At 39.5% G+C, this 21,426-nt stretch overlaps 2 protein-coding genes across 5 annotated transcripts in view; one reads left to right on the plus strand and one right to left on the minus strand.

Moving 5' to 3' along the window:
• CERKL (CERK like autophagy regulator) overlaps window positions 1–21,426 on the plus strand; it is a 291,588-nt gene that overhangs the window by 230,108 nt on the left and 40,054 nt on the right. The gene's annotated exons all lie outside the window — the stretch shown is intronic.
• Window positions 1–21,426, minus strand: part of ITGA4 (integrin subunit alpha 4) — a 158,272-nt gene that overhangs the window by 61,119 nt on the left and 75,727 nt on the right. For all 4 annotated transcript variants that reach the window (XM_075608909.1, XM_075608910.1, XM_075608908.1 and 1 more), the window contains 4 exons: window positions 16,202–16,287; window positions 9,950–10,012; window positions 9,628–9,765; window positions 1,103–1,211 (listed from right to left, as the gene is read on the minus strand). In XM_075608909.1, coding sequence (XP_075465024.1) covers window positions 1,103–1,211; window positions 9,628–9,765; window positions 9,950–10,012; window positions 16,202–16,287 — 396 coding nt within the window. The remainder of the gene's footprint in view (window positions 1–1,102; window positions 1,212–9,627; window positions 9,766–9,949; window positions 10,013–16,201; window positions 16,288–21,426) is intronic.

Here is a 21,426-nt window from a genome sequence, read left to right on the forward strand (position 1 = left end):
CACACACAGCACCTCTACACAGATATACAACACAACAGCACAGCACACACACACTGCTACACCCATAAACACTGCTACTGACACACTGACACAGACACACACACACACAATAAACTGCAGCCACAAACAAACTGCAGGCAGCTACTAACTTATTTGCAGACTCTCTCTTCCCCCTTCCCCCATTAGGCTTTGCCTAATGGCAGCGGGGCCAGTTGTGTTCTCTAGAGCAGGGCTGGCCAACTCCAGTTCTTAAGGGCCACTGACAGGTCAGGTTAGTTTTAAGGATATTCCTGCGTCAGCACAAGTGGCTAAATAAATGGCACAGTCAATGACTGAGTCACTGATTGAGCCAACTGTTCTGAAGCAGGGATATCCTTAAAACATGACATGTTGGTGGCCCTTGAGGACTGAAGTTGGCCACTCCTGCTGTATACTGTAAAAGGCATCTCTCGCAAGTCTTCAAAAACTGCTTCTCACACATGCTAAAACAATGATTGTGTTTACTTGTAATTACATCATTATAACGCTGGCAATCGCAATTTGGTGATGATTAATGCTTTGTATTGCTGGCTCCTTTACAAGCAAAAGGGTTAGCAGCTCTAATAAAATGTAACAGTCATGATCGCAGTGAGATTGTTTTCAAGAAATGTAAGAAATTGTTTCAATAAAAATCTGGCAACAATCGCCAATTCTGCTCTCACGATTACCTGCACAGTTCACAACTTTACCCTGCAGTAGAGCTACAATATTCAACCTTAAAGCTGCCGTTCAATCTTTTTTTTTTTTTTACTTCAATAGTTTCATGTAGGCAAATCTCTAATTACCTAAAGAACTGCATAGCTGCCAGTCAATTCGTTCTCCGCCTATTGATCGGCAAAGTTTGGCGACATCTTTAAATAGGGGGAATGTAAATCGTTGCTATAGAAACTAGCATGCTTGTTAAAATAGAATACAAGAAAATTGGTCTTTCAAAGTTGTTGTTTTTTAAAACAGAAAATGCTAAAAGTATTTTTTCTTACTACAGAACTCATTTATTAAAAAAAAACACACATGCAGGATATTGCCTGAACTGCAGCTTTAAGACGGAAAAGGGCGAATGTACCTTGAAAGCCATCATTATCAAGATCTCCTAGATTGGCTATTGTTTCTCCAAATCTGGCTGCGTAGAGGTCACTTCCAGAAAGTTCAAGTTCAAGTTCTTTCATTCTTCCCTTATAGAAAGAAATGAAAACAAAGTTGTATTGCATTACATTTTATGATATTTTATATTAACCATGTACACAGTACTTGACTTAGATAATGTACAAATTATAATACAGGAAAGAATAATCCAAATGAGTGCATAATATATCAAAATAAACATTTGGGATTTGAATCCATTTTAAGGAATAAAAGTACAGTAAAAACAACTATACAGGTGGAATCAGAAACCCTGCTGTGCAGTCTTGTGAAGAAAACACGAAACACTCCGGAGGAACTTCACCTTTAAATATCCCTATTTACTTTAATAGATTTCTTGTAAGGTAGAAAATGTTTAGCAATATTCTCTATAGCGTTATCCAGTGATGCACATATTCCTAAACAGGTACAAAAGGCCCCCATTCTAATACTATTTTTGTAAACTGCTTTATAATTCACCCTGATCGCAATACTTTGGAAGCCCTGCTGCTTTCTTTCCTCAGCTGAATAACAGCCGAAAACAAAATCCATTTACAGGTTGTCCTCGTTATCCAACGTTTCACTTTACAACGAATGGCATATCCAACGCTTTACAATGCAGCCCTAAGGGCTATTTTTCGATGCTGGAATGCTTTATCCAACGCTCACCGCCACTGATTAACATGGGACTCACTTTACAACGGTTTCACTATCCAACGCTACTTCCAGAACGTATTCCATTGGGTAACCGAGGACTGCCTGTAAATGTTATCTTCTATTAGGTTTTCACAGTTGAGTATATCTCAAATTAGAAATAACAGTCGGGAATTGTACAAGATGTGTGATATGTTTGGGTTAAGTACTTAACTCTACTTAATTGCAACTCTGATCTATGCTGCTACAGGGAACAACAGATAGATATGCTCATGTAAACCTTCCGTTATTTCTATGGCCACAAATATTTCTAGAAAAATGAAGAGCAAACTTCATGCTCGAAATGATCAGTAATCGAGCTACGGGTTATCAAATCTGGTATCTTTAGTAGAAGATGGTAGTAAATAATGTATTGTAATTATCCAGTTTAGTACAACTTTCAATTGCATCATATATACATAGATACTAGTAGGGAACCCCCGCAACTGTCAAAATAAATGATGTAATGGTGATGTAGGTGCTCCCAAGGTAGGTAAAGTGAACAACGAACAGAGAGTAGAAACCTAGTTTGGGCACTCAATACATCTGATGGGTGAAATGTGAGGAAATTAAAACAAACTTTAATAAACCACTTTTTAAAATAATGGGGAGTAAAATGAGTATTAAACGCTTGGATCCTAAATTATGAACATGCTATGCAAAGTTCTGGATCAACAATAGCGATGACAAGGGCACTCTAAAGGAGTGTCTTGCAATCAGGACAGGTGGATATGATGAACCACCTGTGAGAGTAACCAGAGGTGTGAAACTTAACTGTGGTTGTAAGTATCAGTGCACAAACCCTGAATACACAGTAAAGCAACGGCCACAGAGACTGACCCTAGCCAGGTCTGCCAGTAGCCAACAATAATAATCGTGGTACTGCGACACCGATGACTAGCTAGGTAAGTACTACAAGGAGTAGAACAAGTGGTGGTAAAAATAACGTTGCTGTATGGTGTAAACAGTAGAGTCAGGGTCTTGAAATCAAGCCCAGTTCACCTGGATAGATGATAGATCCTAGGTGTATTACAACTGGGTGTGTAGGGGTCTATGTTATCCTCAGCCAGATACATTTGGCAAATGTATAGCACTTATACAGACACTAGCTACACTGGTAGAGAAGGCAGGCACAACTCAGTGTATGGTTTGCCTGTCACCCCCACACATAGAATATACCTGTAGTATATAAATATTAACACAGTACAAACCTCAGTAGGCGAGTGGTAACTGTAGGATAAACGGCACTGACCCGACACCTGCTCTGTTAATCATAGCTGGTCAATAAAGGGTCAGTGCTAGTGAGAGGGTAGATCAGTAGTAACACATAAGTAAGGTGCACAGATGTGCACCTACCTTGCACAGTGTGGGCAGAATGAGTAACAGACTGCTGGTTAAAATGCTCCTTTAGATAATCCAATGTAGAAGCCACTTAGTAGTAGGCACGCTGCAGATGCTGGTAGACAGTGCCGCCAGCTGACTCGCGTATGAGCGTCTGAGTCATGCGCGTGCACCTGTATGCCGACGCGCGCGTTTCGCGTAACAACGCTTCCTCAAGGCAAGTGCCTACTACTACTGTGTACTGTGTTAATATTTATATACTACAGGTATATTCTATGTGTGGGGGTAACAGGCAAACCATACACTGAGTTGTAATACACCTAGGATCTACAGTATCGACACAGCCTATTCTAACAAAAGGGGCTAGACCGCGCGCCGCCGCATCTCCTCCGTGCACCCCCTCCGCTCGTGCATGCTTTTTGCTCCCCCTTCCCGACCCCCTAGCTGCTCCTGCTGTGCCCCTCTGCTTCCCCGCACCCCCGCTTACCTCACTTCAAACCTTCAGGGGTGTCGGGGAAGCCGGGGAAGCCGGGGAAGCCGGGCGCGCACGTGACAGTGACGCGTGGACCGGCCGCGTCTCCACGCTGCCCGCACGCATCCTGCCGTGCGGGAAGTGTGAGAATAAGCTGTGTCGGGGCTGTATCATCTATCCAGGTGAACTGGGCTTGATTTCAAGACCCTGACTCTACTGTTTACACCATACAGCAACGTTATTTTTACCACCACTTGTTCTACTCCTTGTAGTACTTACCTAGCTAGTCATCGGTGTCGCAGTACCACGATTATTGTTCTTGGCTACTGGCAGACCTGGTTAGGGTCAGTCTCTGTGGCCGTTGCTTTACTGTGTATTCAGGGTTTGTGCACTGATACTTACAACCACAGTTGAGTTTCACATCTCTGGTTACTCTCACAGGTGGTTCATCATATCCACCTGTGCTGATTGCAAGACACTCCTTTAGAGTGCCCTTGTCATCGCTATTGTTGATCCAGAACTTTGCATAGCATGTTCATAATTTAGGATCCAAGCGTTTAATACTCGTTTTACTCCCCATTATTTTAAAAAGTGGTTTATTAAAGTTTGTTTTAATTTCCTCACATTTCACCCATCAGATGTATTGAGTGCCCAAACTAGGTTTCTTATCATATATACATGTATGTATGTTCCTTTCCCTTTGGACGGTGAGGGATTAAGGATTTGAGGGTTTGAGCATGAGGAAGTAGTTATACTAGTGTTAGATACAATCCACCACTTGATGACAGAGTTAGTTTTCCCTCTATTGTGTTTGGTCTCATTTATGACCTTAAATGTTTTCTTCTTTTTCCCTTTTTGTTACTGTGAAGTGCTTTGAGTTCCATTGGGAGAAAAGCGCTATTTAAAGTTATTATTATTATTATTATTATTATTATTATATTAGAGCCTATGTTAAAAGTTGGAGATGTAAATTGCTGAACTAGATCAGTGACGATTATTGTCTCAATCCCCACAGAGCTACTCGAGGTCAATACAATATGTCTACATTTTTCTTGTACTGCATGTTGTAGACCTGTGGTGCGCAGACTGGGGGGTGCCCCTTACGGGGAGGGAGATTTGTCGGGGGGTGGGGGGGTCGCGGGCGGTTGCAGAGGTCCCGCGCTCCTCCTCAATGCATTTAAATTAAATGTCGGGAATCGCGTGAGGCCTCTGCATCAGTAACACATATTCAGACGCGTCTCCATGGCAACGCGGCATCAAGTGACATGATGTCACCGGCATCAAATGACGCCGCAGGTCACGTGACGTCGCGTGCCCTCGGAGCATCATTTGACGCAGCTGGCAGGTAGGAGGGGGGTGCGAGACCGGGGGAGGCGCAGCTTCAAAAGTTTGCGCTCCCCTGTTGTAGACTAGACTAAGTGGAACTTCAATACAAAATAAACATGAGTACAACAAAAATAAATGCATAAATAAGGAGAAAAAAAATATACAGTATGTTACAAAGAAAAGTCAGGGGATTTATATAGTTCATAGTTAATTATAATTCATGTTTTTCTTTAGAAACCAAAAAAATCCCCTATACACAGTGAAATGAGGAAGGGAAAGACGTGAATGGCGTCAGTAATGGCTCAATGACTTCCTTTTCAACATAGTGCTAGGTTACTTTCCATTATGGTGTAATTACAGTAGGCTGACAATACAGGAAGGCAGTGCTGCATGTGTGTCATTAGCGCAATGACACAATGTTACTAGCTACGTCAAAGCCCCAAATAAATATGAGTCAAGGGGTCAGCAGAAAATAAGTGCACACAAAGCAGGACACTGAAATAGCTAAGGCCCATAGTTACTAAGTGGTGCTATGTTATAATACAGCTTCCGGCACGGGAAGACATATTACACCACATTCTTTTGGCTGCCAGGTGTATCCTAGCAACCACAAAGTGTATTATGAAAAAGCACTGCTTAGTAAATACGGCCCTGTGTTTTAAATGACCAATTTGGCAAATGCACTAAAGAGGGAACTAAGCCATGAGTTTGAGATGAGCTAGAACATGTTAAAATGTTGGGTAATCTTTTTTATTTTATTTATTATTCTGTTGCTCTGAATTTCCACTTTTGGGGCAGCATTTCAGTAGCTGCTGTATATTAGTCCTGGAGTTAATTGAACTGACCAATACAAAAGACCCTATTTGATGTAATGATGTGTGCGTGAGTTTTAGAAACATCACAGATCTATCCTGTATGCACAGGCTGCACTAAGTGGACCCCAGTGAGGTAATACGGAGCCTTTACGGCTTGCTCTTCCTGTTTTGTTAAATGTATAATGGAATGTTTATTCATCTGCACTTTCACTTCATATTTTGCAATTTAACCAACTGTGCTTTTCAGCAAGATAATTTATGTATAGGAACTTCCTCAATTTAATAGATGACAAAGCAGGGAAACAATAAACAAACATGGCAGTGTGAAAAGTAGCTACATGCATGTGAAAACACAATGTAATACAATGCAATGGTGTACCCCATATCACCTTGTGCTTGTGTGTTTATTTTCTGCTGACTCAGGTTCTCAAAAGCATAAGTTTGTTTTGTTTCATTATTAATGTACCCAACACATTAGTGTACAGACCACTGGAACCCAAGAATTTAACTCTTTAGTTACCATTGCCCTTTAAGTATAATAATATATAAAAAATACATATACATTTTACTCATATTGAATGTGCATTGGGGCTTTGGGGATTTCTATGGCATATTTAACTGCCTAGATCAGGGGTGTGTAAACTGGGGCGTGGCAGTTAGACGTCCCACGCTCTCCCCCCAGGCATTTAAAGTAAATGCCGGGGGACCGCTCGAAGCCTCTATAACACACACTTAACTTCCCTCCCAGCGACGTGTCGTCATGGTAGCCTGGCGTCAAATGACGCCGCGGGGTCACGTGGGAAAAGTTTGCGCACAGGGAAAAGTTTGCGCACCCCTAGATGATAGCAAAAGAGCAGGCGTATGTTATGTGTCAGATTGTTAATTTTTCCATGTTAAAAGCATAGGGTTCAACGCACTTTTGGAGTTAAACAGGGCATTTTAACCCGGCACCAACGTATGTATCAAAGAATTTTGCTTCAATTGTTTCCCCTGTCTGCACTAGCTTGTACCTGGGGAAGTGTCAGTAGAAGGCGTGGGGATGAGTTGCATGGTGCACAGGTTATAATGAGATGTATCATAGCTTGCCTCTTTCTGTGCTATTTTTTTTTTTTTTACCTTTTATTTACCCCCCAAAAAATCCTACACATCTGAAGTCTAAAATGATGCACCAGATATAAGAAACTATTTACATATGCTTCAGCTCATTTCCAAAAAAAATGGAGCAGTGCGTCTAAACACACGGATCTGTATACTGGTACGTATAACCCATTTCTTTAATACCATTCTTGATTAAATTAGCCAATGTCAACATTTCATAAAGGGCCTTTTTGTGTATTTAAATACCCTCCATTCTGTGGATTTATGAGGTGCGCTGACAGGATCATACAGTATTAGGACCTGGCTAAGTGAATATCTGTGGCCTGATATATTTTAGCACCCTGAAAGCACTTACAAGGGTGAGAAAAAGTTTGTGAACCCCAATGATAATTACGGAAATTCTATAGTTTTTCTATGATAACCTTCTTAAATCAAAACCAGTCTTTCATTAAACATTCAATAGGGTTTATATTAACCAATTCCATGACTTTTGAAACAAAATGAGGTATGAATTAGACAAAACAATGAGTAATTAAGAGTCATGGTATGTGCAATAGTAAGTGAAACCCTGGTTTATCAGCTAAATGAAAAGGGATAATTAGAATCAGGTTTTAAATAATTAGGTTGATCTTCAGGGGTGAGTTTGGGAGGCCTCAACATATATAAAGATCAGAAACTTTGTGAGTTTGGTCTTCACCATACAGGTGTGTGGAAATACGTCATGCCACGATCAAAATAAATCTCTGAGGACCTCAGATAAGTAACCTTATAAAGGGTTACAAAACAATTTAAGGATTTGGGGCTCCACCAATCCACAGTTATAAAGATAGTCTACAAATGGAGAAAGTTCAAGACCACAGTCACTCTATCTAGGAGCCGGTCGTCCTACCAAAATTTCTCCAAAAACAAACTGGCAAATCATACAGAAAGTCACACGAAATCCCAGAGTAACATCCAAGGATCTGCAGGCTACTCTCGCCTAATGTGAATGTTCATGACTCAATTATAAGAAAAAGATTGAGCAATAATGGTGTACTGTACATGGAAGGATAGCCAAAAGGAAACAATTGCTCTCTAAAAAGAACATTGCTGCCCATCTAAAGTTCGCCAAAGAGCACATAGATGACCCATAGGACTTCTGGAACAATGTTCTCTGGACAGACGAGTCAAAGGTAGAACTTTTTGGCTTCAATTAGAAATGTTATGTTTAGCCAAAACCAAACATGAGTTTGAACAGAAGAACCTCATTCCAACTGTCAAGTATGGTGGTGGGAGTCTGATGGTTTGGGGTTGCTTTGCAGCCTCAGACCTGGACGGCTTGACATCATTGACACAACCATGAATTCTACATGATTCTAGAGGAGAATGTCAGGCGATTCGTCCGTGACCTGAAGCTAAAGCGAAAGTGGGTCATGCAGTAAGAGTGATGCTAAACATACAAGCAGATCTACAAAACAAGTTACAAGAACTGCTTAGTTGCTTAGTCATTGCTGTTTTTAGGGGTACTGACTTTAAAGGTTCGCAGACTTTTTCACATATGGATATTGAATGTTGAATCATTTGTGGATAAATAAATATTCAAAATGTATCATGTTTTTTGTGTAATTTGTTTGATCAGGTTATCTTTATCTTTTATTGGGACTTACTGTAGTTTAAGATCTAATAACTTTTCAGGTTTGAAATATATGAAAAAGTGGTTCACAAGCCTTTTCTCGCCACTGTAGATTGCACAAATAAGCTTTTTATGGAATGTAAATATGGACAATTTTTAAACAAGAATGGAACAAAACATATTTTTAACATGAAAATAAAGTTTGAGGGTCTGATGCATAGTATTTTGCTATCACATGTGGAGGTCCACATTAGTTTATAGTATGCTTACTAGAACCGGTGCTTTGGTCCTGGGACTGATATGTGAAGGTGTCCTGGACCACTGCCGGCACCAACAAGCTTCCCCTCGACCTAAAAGGTCCAATGCTTATCGGTTTCAGACACTATATCTGAGGGAAATATCTGACATAGAAATTCTACTTCTCCTGTTGACTCACGGCCCATTCCTGCTTCTTAGTTCCCTGTGAAAATGTGGCTGAAGCCACTGGAAGCAGTAAAAAAAAAAAACAGGAAACAAAGGGGCAAGAGGTGTTTCTATGTCAGCCACTTCCCACGGTCATTGTACTGTATATAGTGAATAGTGCCTCATGGGCAGAATTTTTGAACAGGCCTGTTCTGGAGACTTATCTAAACCGATAGTGCTGAGTTAGATGGAAGTTACGGTGGAAGTCACATGGGGAAAAGAAAGCAGAACCAAGTGGTTCTGGGGTTAAAAAATAAATAATGGGGCATTAGGGGTGAGAAATAAAAGGATATAGGGGTTTGAGCAGAAATGAATGAAGAAAGGAGGTGGCACAGGGTAAAAGGAGGTAGAGCATGTTATAAAGCTGCACCCCTGCAGTCCCAGCATATAATAAGATGAAATCACTTCCCTGAGAAAGACCTAATATAGGACTCAGAATGTAAGAAATTATTTCAATGTTGCAGCAACCATGGCTGCGATACAAATAAATATTTTTAAATCATAAAAGGTGGTGATTTAATTTTTTTTAATTTAAAGCAGCTAGAAATACAGTATTAGAGGAAATTATTTGGGGAACACACAAAGGCCAAGTTGTTGGAAAGGTAATGCAATCCAAAGGAAAACTTTTAAAATAATATAAAAGTACTTACACCCCCAGTGTTCATATAGACAAAAACTCTTCCTTCTTCTCGAACTGTACTTTGCATTGGCGCCCCCACTAGCAAGTCTGACAGGCCATCGGAATTTAAATCCACTGCACATACCGAAGCTCCGAAGTATGAACCAATCTAGAAAAAGAAAAAAAATAACTGATTAATGACGAAAAATACCATTGACAAGAATGGGAATTTTTGTCTGAAAATTGCTCAAACGGCCGCATCGGATTGTTCAAAATAAGGCACTAAAGCAAATATTCTTATATAATGTAACACATACAAAATCAGTTCATGCAAGCACAATCAAACCACATACCTTTTTACCTTCTGCTTCAAACAAAATCATGAGTTGCTTTTCCGCAAATGTGAAGATGTATGCCTAGGAGGAAGAATGGTGCAATTAATATTATCATTGTATATACAAGGAACTGTATTCACATCTAGGACTACTAGATTCTTTCAATAACCACTCATAGCTTGCCAGATTCAATTTATATTTCAAGATCCTATAATTCAGTCCCTTTGTCATTACATCATACGATATAAAAGAACCCGAATGTCTGCAGGATATATCATTATTCTAACAAGGCCCCTTAAAATATATGATCCTCTGTTGTGTGCTACTTTTAGGAAATGCAATGTCATGCCACATTTCTCCTGGAACATCAATTCCCCGTTGGCTGCAATGTTAAATTTACGTTTCTGAAATTTGATTATTTTCACTGTATAGGAGCAATTCATTTTTAGTTTCATTTTTTTAAGTTAAACATCAGGTTGTTACTACCTTTTGATTATTTAAAAATAATAACTGTTTGTTTGTTCTTGTATAGCGCTGTTAGTTTTACCTAGCACTTTACAGAGACATTTTGCAGGCACAGGTCCCTGCCCCGTAGAGCTTACAATCTCAGTTTTTGGTGCTTGAAGCACAGGGAGATAAAGTGACTTGCCCAAAGTCACAGAGCCAACGCCAGGAATTGAACCAGGTTCCCCTGCTTCAAACTCTGTGCCAGTCAGTGTCTTTACTCACTGAGACACTCCTCCCTTTTTCTAATCTTGTGTGTAATTTCTACTATTTGTAAGGTTATAGGCTATAATGATAGGTTTAACTGTTGGTAAAGTACTACATATGACTTGTTCACTTTGAGCTATGGATAACCAATTTGTCCTTACACCACAATGACTTATTTTCTCCAAGCAACAGGGTATGTGGTGTAGTGGTTAGAGTGATGCCCTTAGCATGTGGCTTGAATTTCTCTTTCAGCCACAACATTTTTATGCAAACAACATTTAGAATTTGTAACTACAGCGCAGAAATTGGTAGATGTATCACCATAATATATCATGGCCGCTCGTTTGATATTATGGACTTTAAAAGCACAGACCCACTTTCCAGTGCGGAGTTACAGACCTGGAAGCCTAACATCAATGGTGAGGAAGCTACTTGAAGGTTAATTACGGGATACTATTCAGGAATAGCTCATGGAAAACAAAATTATTAGTAATATTCAGCATGGATGTATAAAGGATAGGTCGTGCCAAACTAACCTTATTAGTTTCTTGTAAGTAGGAATTTAGACCAGGGTAATGCAGTTGATGTGGTCTACTTAGATTTTGCAAATACTTTTTGATGTAGTTCCACACAATATTTGCATCTGGATTGAAAACTGGTTGAAGGATAGACAACACAGAGTTGTCGTAAATTGAACTTTTTTTAAGGTTGGGCTAAAGTTGTGAGTGGAGTTCCTCAGGGATTTGTACTAATCCCTTGCCTTTTAACTTGTTTATTAATGACCTTGAGGTTGGCATAGAGAGCAAAATCTCCATCTTGGCTGATGACACTAAATTGTGTAAGGTAGTAGAATCAGGGCAGGATGTAATTTCTCTCCAGATGGACTTGGATAGACTGGAAACTTGGGCAGGTAAATGGCAGATGAGGTTTAATACAGCTAAATGTAAGGTTATGCATTTGGGAAACAAGAATAAACAGACAACTTACAAATTAAAAGGGGATACATTAGGAGAATTCTTGATGGGGAAGGATTTAGGAGTGCTTGTAGACAACAGGCTTAGCAATAGTGCCCAAAGTCATGCAGTAGCTGTAAAGGCAAACAAGATCTTATCTTGCATTAAACATGGAATGGATGGAAGGAAAGTAAACATAATTATGCCTCACTATAAAGCATTAGTAAGACGACACCTTGAATATGGAGTACAGTTTTTGGCACCACTCCATAAAAAATACATTATGGAATTAGACAAAGTGCAGATAAGAGCCACCAAATTAATAAAGTGGATGGATAATCTGATTTATGAGGCGAGGCTAGCTAAATTAGATTTGTTTACATTAGAAAAAAGGCGTCTAAGAGGGGATATGATAATTATATACAAATATATTCGGAGACAGTACAAGGAGCTTTCAAAAGAACTATTCATCCCAAGGGCAGCACAAAGGACACGGGTTCATCCCTTTCGGTTGGAGGAAAGGAGATTTCACCAGCAACAAAGGAAAGGGTTCTTTACAGCAAGGGCAGTTAAAATGTGGAATTCCTTACTCATGGAGACTGTGATGGCAGATACAATAGATATATAATCTGATTGCCAATAGTTGGAGTCAGGAAGGAATTTATTTTTCCCCTTATGAGATACCATTGGATGATATTTCACTGCGGTTTTTGTTTGCCTTCCTCTGGATTAATATACTGTAAGTACAGATATAGGATAAAATATCTGTCGTCTAAATTTTAGCATAGGTTGAACTTGATGGACGTATGTCTTTTTTCAACCTCATCTACTATGTAACTACTGTATATGTAACTATGTAAAAAGGATATACAGATGTTGCAAGACTAACCGGCTTTGGTGCTGCAGCCACTCAATCATTTGACCATGATAGTCGAGGCACCGAAGGATTAATGCTGCAGGGGGAGGGGGGTCCCATTGAGAAGCATGGACCCCCATAGCGCAATCGTGACAGACCTGCCCCCAGCACCGCAGACTTTTGCTTTTTCGTCCACGGCAATGGAAGCAGTATGTCTTGCTACATCTGTAGCCAGAAGACAATCAGAGACTTGGGACTGGACTGCAGGAGTGAAGGGTAGGGGTGGATAGATATATCTGTGTATCATCTGCATAGGGATGAGACCTTGGGCCAAAAGAGTTGATGAGGTCACCAAGTGATAGTGTGTAGAGAGAGAAAAGGAGAGGTCCCAGAACAGAGCCCGGAGGTAAAACTAACAGACAGATCAACAGAAGACAAAGACATTTTAGCAACAGAGACAGAAAATGTGCGATGGGGGAGGTATGATGTGAACCAGGATAGGGCTTTGTCACAGATATCAAAGAGAGTTTAAAATATGAAGGAGATGAATGGTTGCATTGTTAAGATATGTTTCATAGCTTCATAAAACTGAGCCTGAAAGAATAAATGCCAAGAACACAAAAACAAATATCACCAAAAATGAGTAACAACTGGTCTGGGCAACTCAAACAGATGTACTGTACAGTGTAAATTTGTTCCCCAAGAAAATACAAGATATCCTATTAGAAGACAGAATATCCATATGGTTGGATGGCTGTGTTAGTGTATAATATAGGTTTTCAGGATATCCCTGCCTCAGCCACTGATTGAGCCACCTGTGCTGAAGCAGGGATATCCTGAAAACCTGACCTGTTGATGACCCTCGAGGACTGGAGTTGTCCAAACCTGGTATAATAACACAACATCTCCCTCCATAATTCATTAGAGGGGAAAAATAAGCCTGCTATATCTGTTTGTAAAAAAAAGAATGAAGCTGAAATGCCAAAGTTCCAGTTATTAGTGCTAAATTACATAGATACTGTTGTTTTTTTTGGTTTTTTTTACATTTTAAGAGTCTCCACTAGAAATTTTTTTTTATGTTTCTTTGAATTAGAAAACTACATGAAAAAAAAAGAATCAAATATAGAAAAATGGTGAGATGACCTCGGACATTGCACATGGAATTATTGTTTCGAAAGATATTACCATACTGTACATAGCAGTTCCTAAAAGAAAAAGACTCGTGAAGAATGTACTTTGGAATATTTTCTACACACCCTGGGCGGTGGTAAGATACACATATGTCAAACAGAAAACCTCTCTTTAGAGAACAATTACTTCCGCCATTTTTTTTTTATTTTCTAACATATTTGAGTGATTGAGTCACCTGGAACATGACCATAATGAAGTAGTCTTCAAGAGACACCCAGATACTTATTTATGTATTATAGCTGTCCTGGGCTTTTTTCCCCTGGGAATTCACAGCTTTGAAAGAGTTCCGTTTTCATCTTCATTATTCCAGAATGTACACATTTGTGCCAGTTACTGTACATGAATATGACACATGATATTTTAACCATTAAAGTCAACATGCCTGTATATTACTTGGAGGTCATAGAACAAACAGCCGTGTGACTTCTTATAAAGTAACATTTAACACAGTAACCTTGTTTAAATAAGAATTACAGGTTTATACTGTACCATTAAAAGTAAAATTAAACCCCTCTCTTATAACGTATATAGAAATATTAAACAATCTGCATTCCTAACATAAACGTACAGCACAGATATAATGCAGTGTAGTGAGTTCCTTGCCAATGTTAGGAACTTAATTAACACGTGTGATTAACAAATGTCGCTTGGGCTGCCTCTTAATAATGGCAACATCATTAAGACACTGCCATGAAATGTGTGTGTTCTAATCTTCAAGTGCACCACTATGGCATCATCATTACTCATTGGTGTGCTGGCAATGCTGTTCCCTGCAGCTATTTTAATACTCTATAGATGCTTCAGTAGAGAAACAAAAATATCTATGGAACCACAGAGGGTGCTGTTGGAAGGAAGACAAAATCAGCCATGCTCCCGTAGTGGTTTCTATTAACCTCTTCAGTGGGCCTGCCACATTCGAACCCAATGTGCCTCAGGAGCTGGACCGTGCCGCTCAAAGCTCTTGGAGCCCCCCCGATTGCAAAGATATATATTTGTTTTTGACTACCTGCAAGGAACGTGGGGGCTGCAAGGCCACCCAATTGGAAGCATGTTTTTTTTCTCCCAGACAATAAATTTTGTAAGGTAATATAAAAATGGCATCTCAGGAACAACAGTTCGCTTTAGGTTGGACGAAAGGAGATTTCACCAGCAACAAAGGAAAGGGTTCTTTACAGTAAGGGCAGTTACAATGTGGAATTCATTACTCATGGAGGCTGTGATGGCAGATACAATAAATTTGTTCAAAAAAAGGTTGGACATCTTTTTAGAAAGGAAAGGTATACAGGGATATTCCAAATAAGTAAACATGGGAAGAATGTTGATCCAGGGAGTAATCCGATTGCCAATTCTTGGAGTCAGGAAGGAATTTATTTTTCCCCTTAATGGCGTTTTTGTTTGCCTTCCTCTGGATCAATAAGTAAGTATAGATATAGGATAAAGTATCTGTTGTCTAAATTTAGCATAGGTTGAACTTGATGGACGTCCGTCTTTTTTCAACCTCATCTACTATGTAACTACTATGTAACTATGTAACTATGTAGCACCAGGGGACTCGTTCCCTTAATATATTTATTATTTTGTGTAGTAAAATTGTCAGACCTAAGAGACAGTTGTTTATTGTGTCAGTGTAGTTAGACAATATGCAACTGTGCACACTCAAATAAAACACTGTATATTTTTATTAAAGCCAATGAAGAGCAATGACCTGAACAACTGTTGAAATTTAGACCACTTATATCATGCAGTTTGTGTTTTTCCCCTTTGAGGAAGTGCCATTTTTCCCAAGATGCCAGAGGACAACAAGAGATTAAGCTAAAAGAAAGAAAATCTTCAAAAATAGCTTCAAACTAATAATAGGGTCCAAGGAAAAATAAAACCTTGTGTTAATGTTCAAGCAATAAAACTATAAAAGTAAAGTCTCCACTAGAAGGATGATTATATTTGTACATGGAATCCAATTACATCGGTAGTTAACAAAACATTTGTAAAATAAGATGTTATTGCCCAGATACATCAAGCAGTGGTAAGCCAAACTGGTGAAGTTATCTCCAAAAGTTAGTTGTCAAAATATGTAGTAATTTTTGGAGATAACACCTCCAGTTTTCCTTACCACTGCTTGTATTTAGGCCATATACTGTAGTGCCCACGGTTATTCTAACACAAACCAGTGGCAATCGCCAAAAAGACCCAGGTACACCCAGGTACATGCCTTAAACTTGCCTTAAACTAGACCCAACATTTCTGCATTGATTAATGGCCCATCAGATTAACAGCGGGGGTCCCTGGCAGTCCCATTGAAACTGAATGGGACTGCCAGGGACCCCTGCTGTGTTAATCATATGGGTCATTAGTCAATGCAGAAATGCCTTAAACTTGCCTTAAACTAGCCAGGTTACACCCAGCACATACCCAGAATGTAACCGGGCTAGTTTAAGTCAAGCTTTAGAATACTCGTGGTTTCATCTGTATGTTCCTTCCAAGAAAAATTGTGGGCTTAAACGCCTAGTGTCATTTGATTGATACCAACTCCATTCAAAAGTGGGAACATCTATTTCTTACTTTACCAATCTGCTCCTGTTGTGGCGCTCCTCCGATAACTTCAGAACTATTGGGTCTCTGAAAATGTCCAGCTCCCACGGAGTATCCTTGAAATGAAATAGAAATTGGGATTATGTAACGTCTAGAACAGCGGGCATTGCAATAGATCTCAATGTAGGGTAGCTGCAACTGCTACCAGGATATTATCATGCATAAAACGTGGGATAGATGGCAGGGGGTAAAAGCATCAGTCTGCCCTGTATATACCCTTAGTAAATTCACACCTTGAATATGGAGTACAGTTTGGGGCATCTTGCCATATAAAAAAAAAAAGACATTATAGAATTAGAAAAAGTACACATAAGGGCAACCAAATTAGTAAAAGAGATGGAAGGTCTGACTTATGAGGAAAGACTATCCAAATTAGGATTATTTACACAAGAAAAGGGATGTCTAAGGGGGGCATGATTTCTATTTACAAATATACTCAAAGTCAATGCAAGGATTTTTTAGGGGACCTTTTCATCCCAAGGAGAGTATAAACTACAGTGGTCATCCCATCAATAAAGAAAACTGTTCTTTACAGCAGGGGAGCGCAATTTTCCCCCCTGCACTTCCCTGCCGGCTTCCCCCCCCTGCTTGCGCCCCCCCCTCCTTACCTTGCCTATGGCGTTCTGACGTCACGATGAAACATTGCCATGGCAACGCGACATCACGTGAAGCGAGGTGTAATTTGATGCTGCGTTGCCAGAAGCCGCCGGAGCCAAGGTAAGGGAAGTTATAGAGGCCTTCGCCGCTCCCCCCCGGCATTTAATTTAAATGCCCTCGGGAAGAGCGTGGGGCCTCTGTAACCGCCGCTCTCCCCACCCCCCCAGAAAATCTTGCGCTCCCCAGTTTGCGCACTCCTGCTTTACAGTAAGGGCGTTAAAAAATCTACCCATGGAACCAGATATGTTTAAGAAAAGATTCGACATATTTTTAGAAAGGAGAGGTATGCAGTGAAATGCTGATTAAGTTAAATATAGGAATGGCATTGTTTTTGGGAGAAACCTGCCATTACTGGAGTTACGAAGAAATGTATGTTTTCCCTTATGAAACATAATTATCCAATGCTTAACAGGGATTTTTTGTTTGCCTTCCTCTGTTTTTATATAACTCCAAAAAAAGAATGAGTATCTTACCCGATAAGAATTTTAAAGTTGGACCTAACCTAGTATGTTACTATATTATCAAATGAAAGCAATTGGAATTTTGATAATTCCGGTGCAAATAGTTTGCATTGGTTTTACCCCAGTTTTGCAGTTGGGAGACTTTAATAATGAACCCACATCATTTACAAAAACACCATTAAAAACAGTTTACGGGCATTAGCATCAGGAAAGAGAAAGCTGGTATACAACAGAGCCCCTTTTAGTAACGGTGCATTCTGTAAGGGTGCAAAAACACCGGGGCGACATTCACCGTCTGCAAAACAATATGTTTGAAAAACACATGAAAAGGTGCACGCATAAAACCGCATCCCTTTTAACCTGTTCGTTTCCTGATAAACAAGAAGTGCAGTCAATTGCAGACCTCTAGGGGAACATAGCAATGATAAAACAGATCTTCCTGTCTTTTGTCTTTAAAATGCACAATGCAAACACATGTTAAGGAAATCCTGCCAAGTCATTTCTAAATGTTAGCTCTATCTTCAACCTAATTGTAGTTTAGAATTAGGTTGCAGGGGGTACTGTATGTGTCGAACTGCCAATATTTGCCTCTTGATGTGATGCAAGAAGAGTATCAATTTCCAGTGGACATTTGTGTCCTTGTTATTTCGTGTTGCTAGCTGCATGGAGGTTCATATCACCTCAGGTCATGTAACTTTAGTTGTTGCAAACAAAAGAGGTAAATAGCAGTGATTATGGAATTTACAGTCCAATTCACTCACTGGGGTATATGTATCGATGCATAGAAAAGTTTGTTTTAACACAATGCACCATTATCTGTTTCAAGCTGTGTTATTTGCTACAAGCTTTTTGATTGTGTCTTTATCTTGCATACTACTAGACAAAAAGGTGTGTGCCTAAAGCAGCAAAACATGCAAAATCTGATGGGTTTTTTACACTAAATCAGTTCTGTAGATAATACTAAGTAGAAGAAAATAAAGGATTGGTGGGACTGCAACCCACCTTGACAAAGCACCAACCACGTGCGGAAAACATAGGAGATGTTTTATCTTTCTGTGTGATGTGTTTCGTGTTTTTTTTAGTATGTAATCAATAAGCCTTTTTATATTTTTTCTACATCTGGTGAGTTCTGCCATTTTGCATGGGGTTGCAGTCCCACCAATCCTTTATTTTCTTCTACTTGGTCTTTTTGTGATTGGAGTGACACACATGGGCAGTACGGATCCTTCTACAGCGCCTGTTGATTGAGCACCTGGCCAGTTGAGGGAGAGGCGGTGAACTGCAGGGAGCATAAGCGGCTCCACACTGATAGTATACATGAGGTACCGGGTAATACCACCATTCCCAGCTACGACAAAGGTGACATATTTGCCCCTTATAGACTACCTGGGTGGGTCACTCATATTACCCTAGATGTGTCCTCTTCTCTCCCTCCAACTCATTCAGCCAATTCAAGTAGTGGATAGATTTTGTTCATATCCCACTCTCTATTACCCTATTATTCAGATATTACTGAGACTTTATATCACAGTGCTTTTCCATTGAGCTTGTATTCGGCTTTTTCCTCCCATAAACTGTAGATAATACTGTCTGCATTTTTTTTAATATATATTTTTTTCAATTCCTAATGCCATTTTTAATGATTTTTTTAAAAAAGGAATTGATTATCCTTTGGTTGCTATAGCAACTATATAGAAAATCCCATCAATTTCCTCTTTGGAAACAGCTTCTGACACACCTTTTTGTGCTCTGCCCTTTGGCAGCAAAGTATCACAAACAGATCTGTTGCTGTGTCCCAAATAGCAGACTGTCTATTAGCCTGAAAGCTGTAACAATAATGTGTTACACTTAGTAATATAATGTTACATTTCCCATACTGAAGCCCAGAGTCAGAAGGTGGCCATTTATATAGGCACACAAGTGGGATATTGGCCGATCGATCAGCAACTCAGGTAATTGTTTCTCATTAAAGCTACTCACATGCTGCATATAATAATAATAATAATAATAATGATAAAAAAAAAAAAAAGTGAAGCCAGGACTGCTGCTTTAAGACAGTGGGTTTTTAATGCTGTAGAAAAATGTCATACAGGAGCAGTTTGATACTGTAGATTTTATTCTAATGTGCATATTAATTCCTATTGACACTGCAAATAGCAAGCTGTGGCACATGCAGCAAAAATGTACCTTGATATATTGATGCGAAGCAACATGTACATGCTCTTTGCATCAATGTTGCTCCAAAATAACCATGTTTCTGCACATAGACCCTCCTTTGGCACAGAGTTTCTGCCTGCGCTATGAGGAGCTCACAATCTGTTTATTTGTGTTTGTTTCCTAAAGGGAGGAGAAGTTATTTCTCAAAATGTACATGGAGATGGCATTGGGTCCCACATTCAATGATTTGTGTAGGGGAAAAAAACACAAAAACATACTAGTTAGCTCCTGAAAACTCTCTAAAATATGTTGCTTGTGTGTACACCAACATATTTCACAGTGCGTTAACCCTGCATAATAATACTGAAAATTGCTAAACACTTCCAGCTGTCGACCACTACATTTTTAGATTAAAGAGCACAAGGTTGCAAAGCCTCAAAATATTGATATTGTCTTGTTCCCTTTTTCATTGTCTTGTAGCACACAAAGTCCTTCCCAAAAGTAACCATTTCCCCAATAGTAACAGCTATTGGCAAAACTTACATTTTAAATAAACCTGTTAATGTTTTGGGGTCGCATTTCTTTAGGTCTAACTCTTTTTAATATTTTGACAAAGGAAAACTCATACTGACGCTTTATTACCAAAACATAAGGTTTAATCACTGATTTTAAATAAAACATCAAGGCCACTTTATGACATCACCTTTCTGCCCCCTTGAAATTTTTCACTGCAGTTTAAGAATCAGGTGAAATTTGCTGGGTTTTTTTTCCACAAAAAAAAAAAACTGCAATTATTTTTGGCTCACATTAAATATAATGTACAGGGTGTAGTGGCCCTTTAAATACTACAAAGTATCACATGCGTTGAATCCAGGTGAAGGGTAAGTATCTTGAGTGATAGACCCTCCTGATGCTCCAAATCCTCCCACGATCAACGGGGCAATACTTGGAAAATGAAAACAAGAAGGAGCACCATGAGGAGACTGGTAAGTATAAAAATCCTTTATAATGACTATTAAAAACTCACATCAAGTAATATAAGTATCGGCACGGAACACCGCAACATGACGAAATGCCTGGCTGATAGTTCTCCGCTATCCTATCATGAAGTTTCCCACAAGGCAGCACAGCGGTTTGTTTGAAAACGCCGGTTCACCAGCAGGACAGATGATCGGCAGCTGAGTGAAGGCACGCACTGGTGGTGACGTCTTGCCAGACGTCCAGACAACTGCCCCCTGATGAAGCATATAATGCGAAACGCGTAGAGGCTGTTTGACCCTCCCACTGTGACATCACCACTAGGGCCTTCATCCGGCTGCCCATCAGCTGTCCCGCTGGGGAAACAGCGTTTTCAAACAAACCGCTGTGCTGTCTTGCGGGATACTCCATGATAGGAGGTCGGATAACTATCAGCCAGGCATTTCTTTATGTTGCGGTGTTCCGTGGGGGGGCCGATGTTTATATTACTTGATGTGAGTTTTTAATATTTTGCTACTATTCATTATAAATTATTTTTACACTTAGCAGCCCTTTAAATACTACCATTTTAGCTGAATTCTGGCAAAATATTAAAAATTCTGGTAGAAAAATTTGATAAATTATTGGAATTCTGGGGAAATTCTAACAAAATGTTGATATTTAAAACAACGTGAATTTTCACAAAAAGCATGAAATTTAAGAGAAAACTGTGAAAAAATGTAGAAGAAAGGGTAAACCTTAATTTTAATAAAACCGACCACCCTGTCATTCAAGATTATCATCCTCATTGAATAGAAATAACCCTGGTAGGAGAATTGAACATTTATAATTCATGGAAGTATGAAGATCTACTCTATAATGATTTTTATATTACAGCATATTCACTTTCAGATGGGGTTTAGAAACGATGTGCACTTTCAAGGTAAAGAAAGAACGTATTAC

Source organism: Ascaphus truei, chromosome 7 (genome assembly GCF_040206685.1).
Source record: "Ascaphus truei isolate aAscTru1 chromosome 7, aAscTru1.hap1, whole genome shotgun sequence".
NCBI classification, from domain to species: Eukaryota; Metazoa; Chordata; class Amphibia; order Anura; family Ascaphidae; genus Ascaphus; species Ascaphus truei.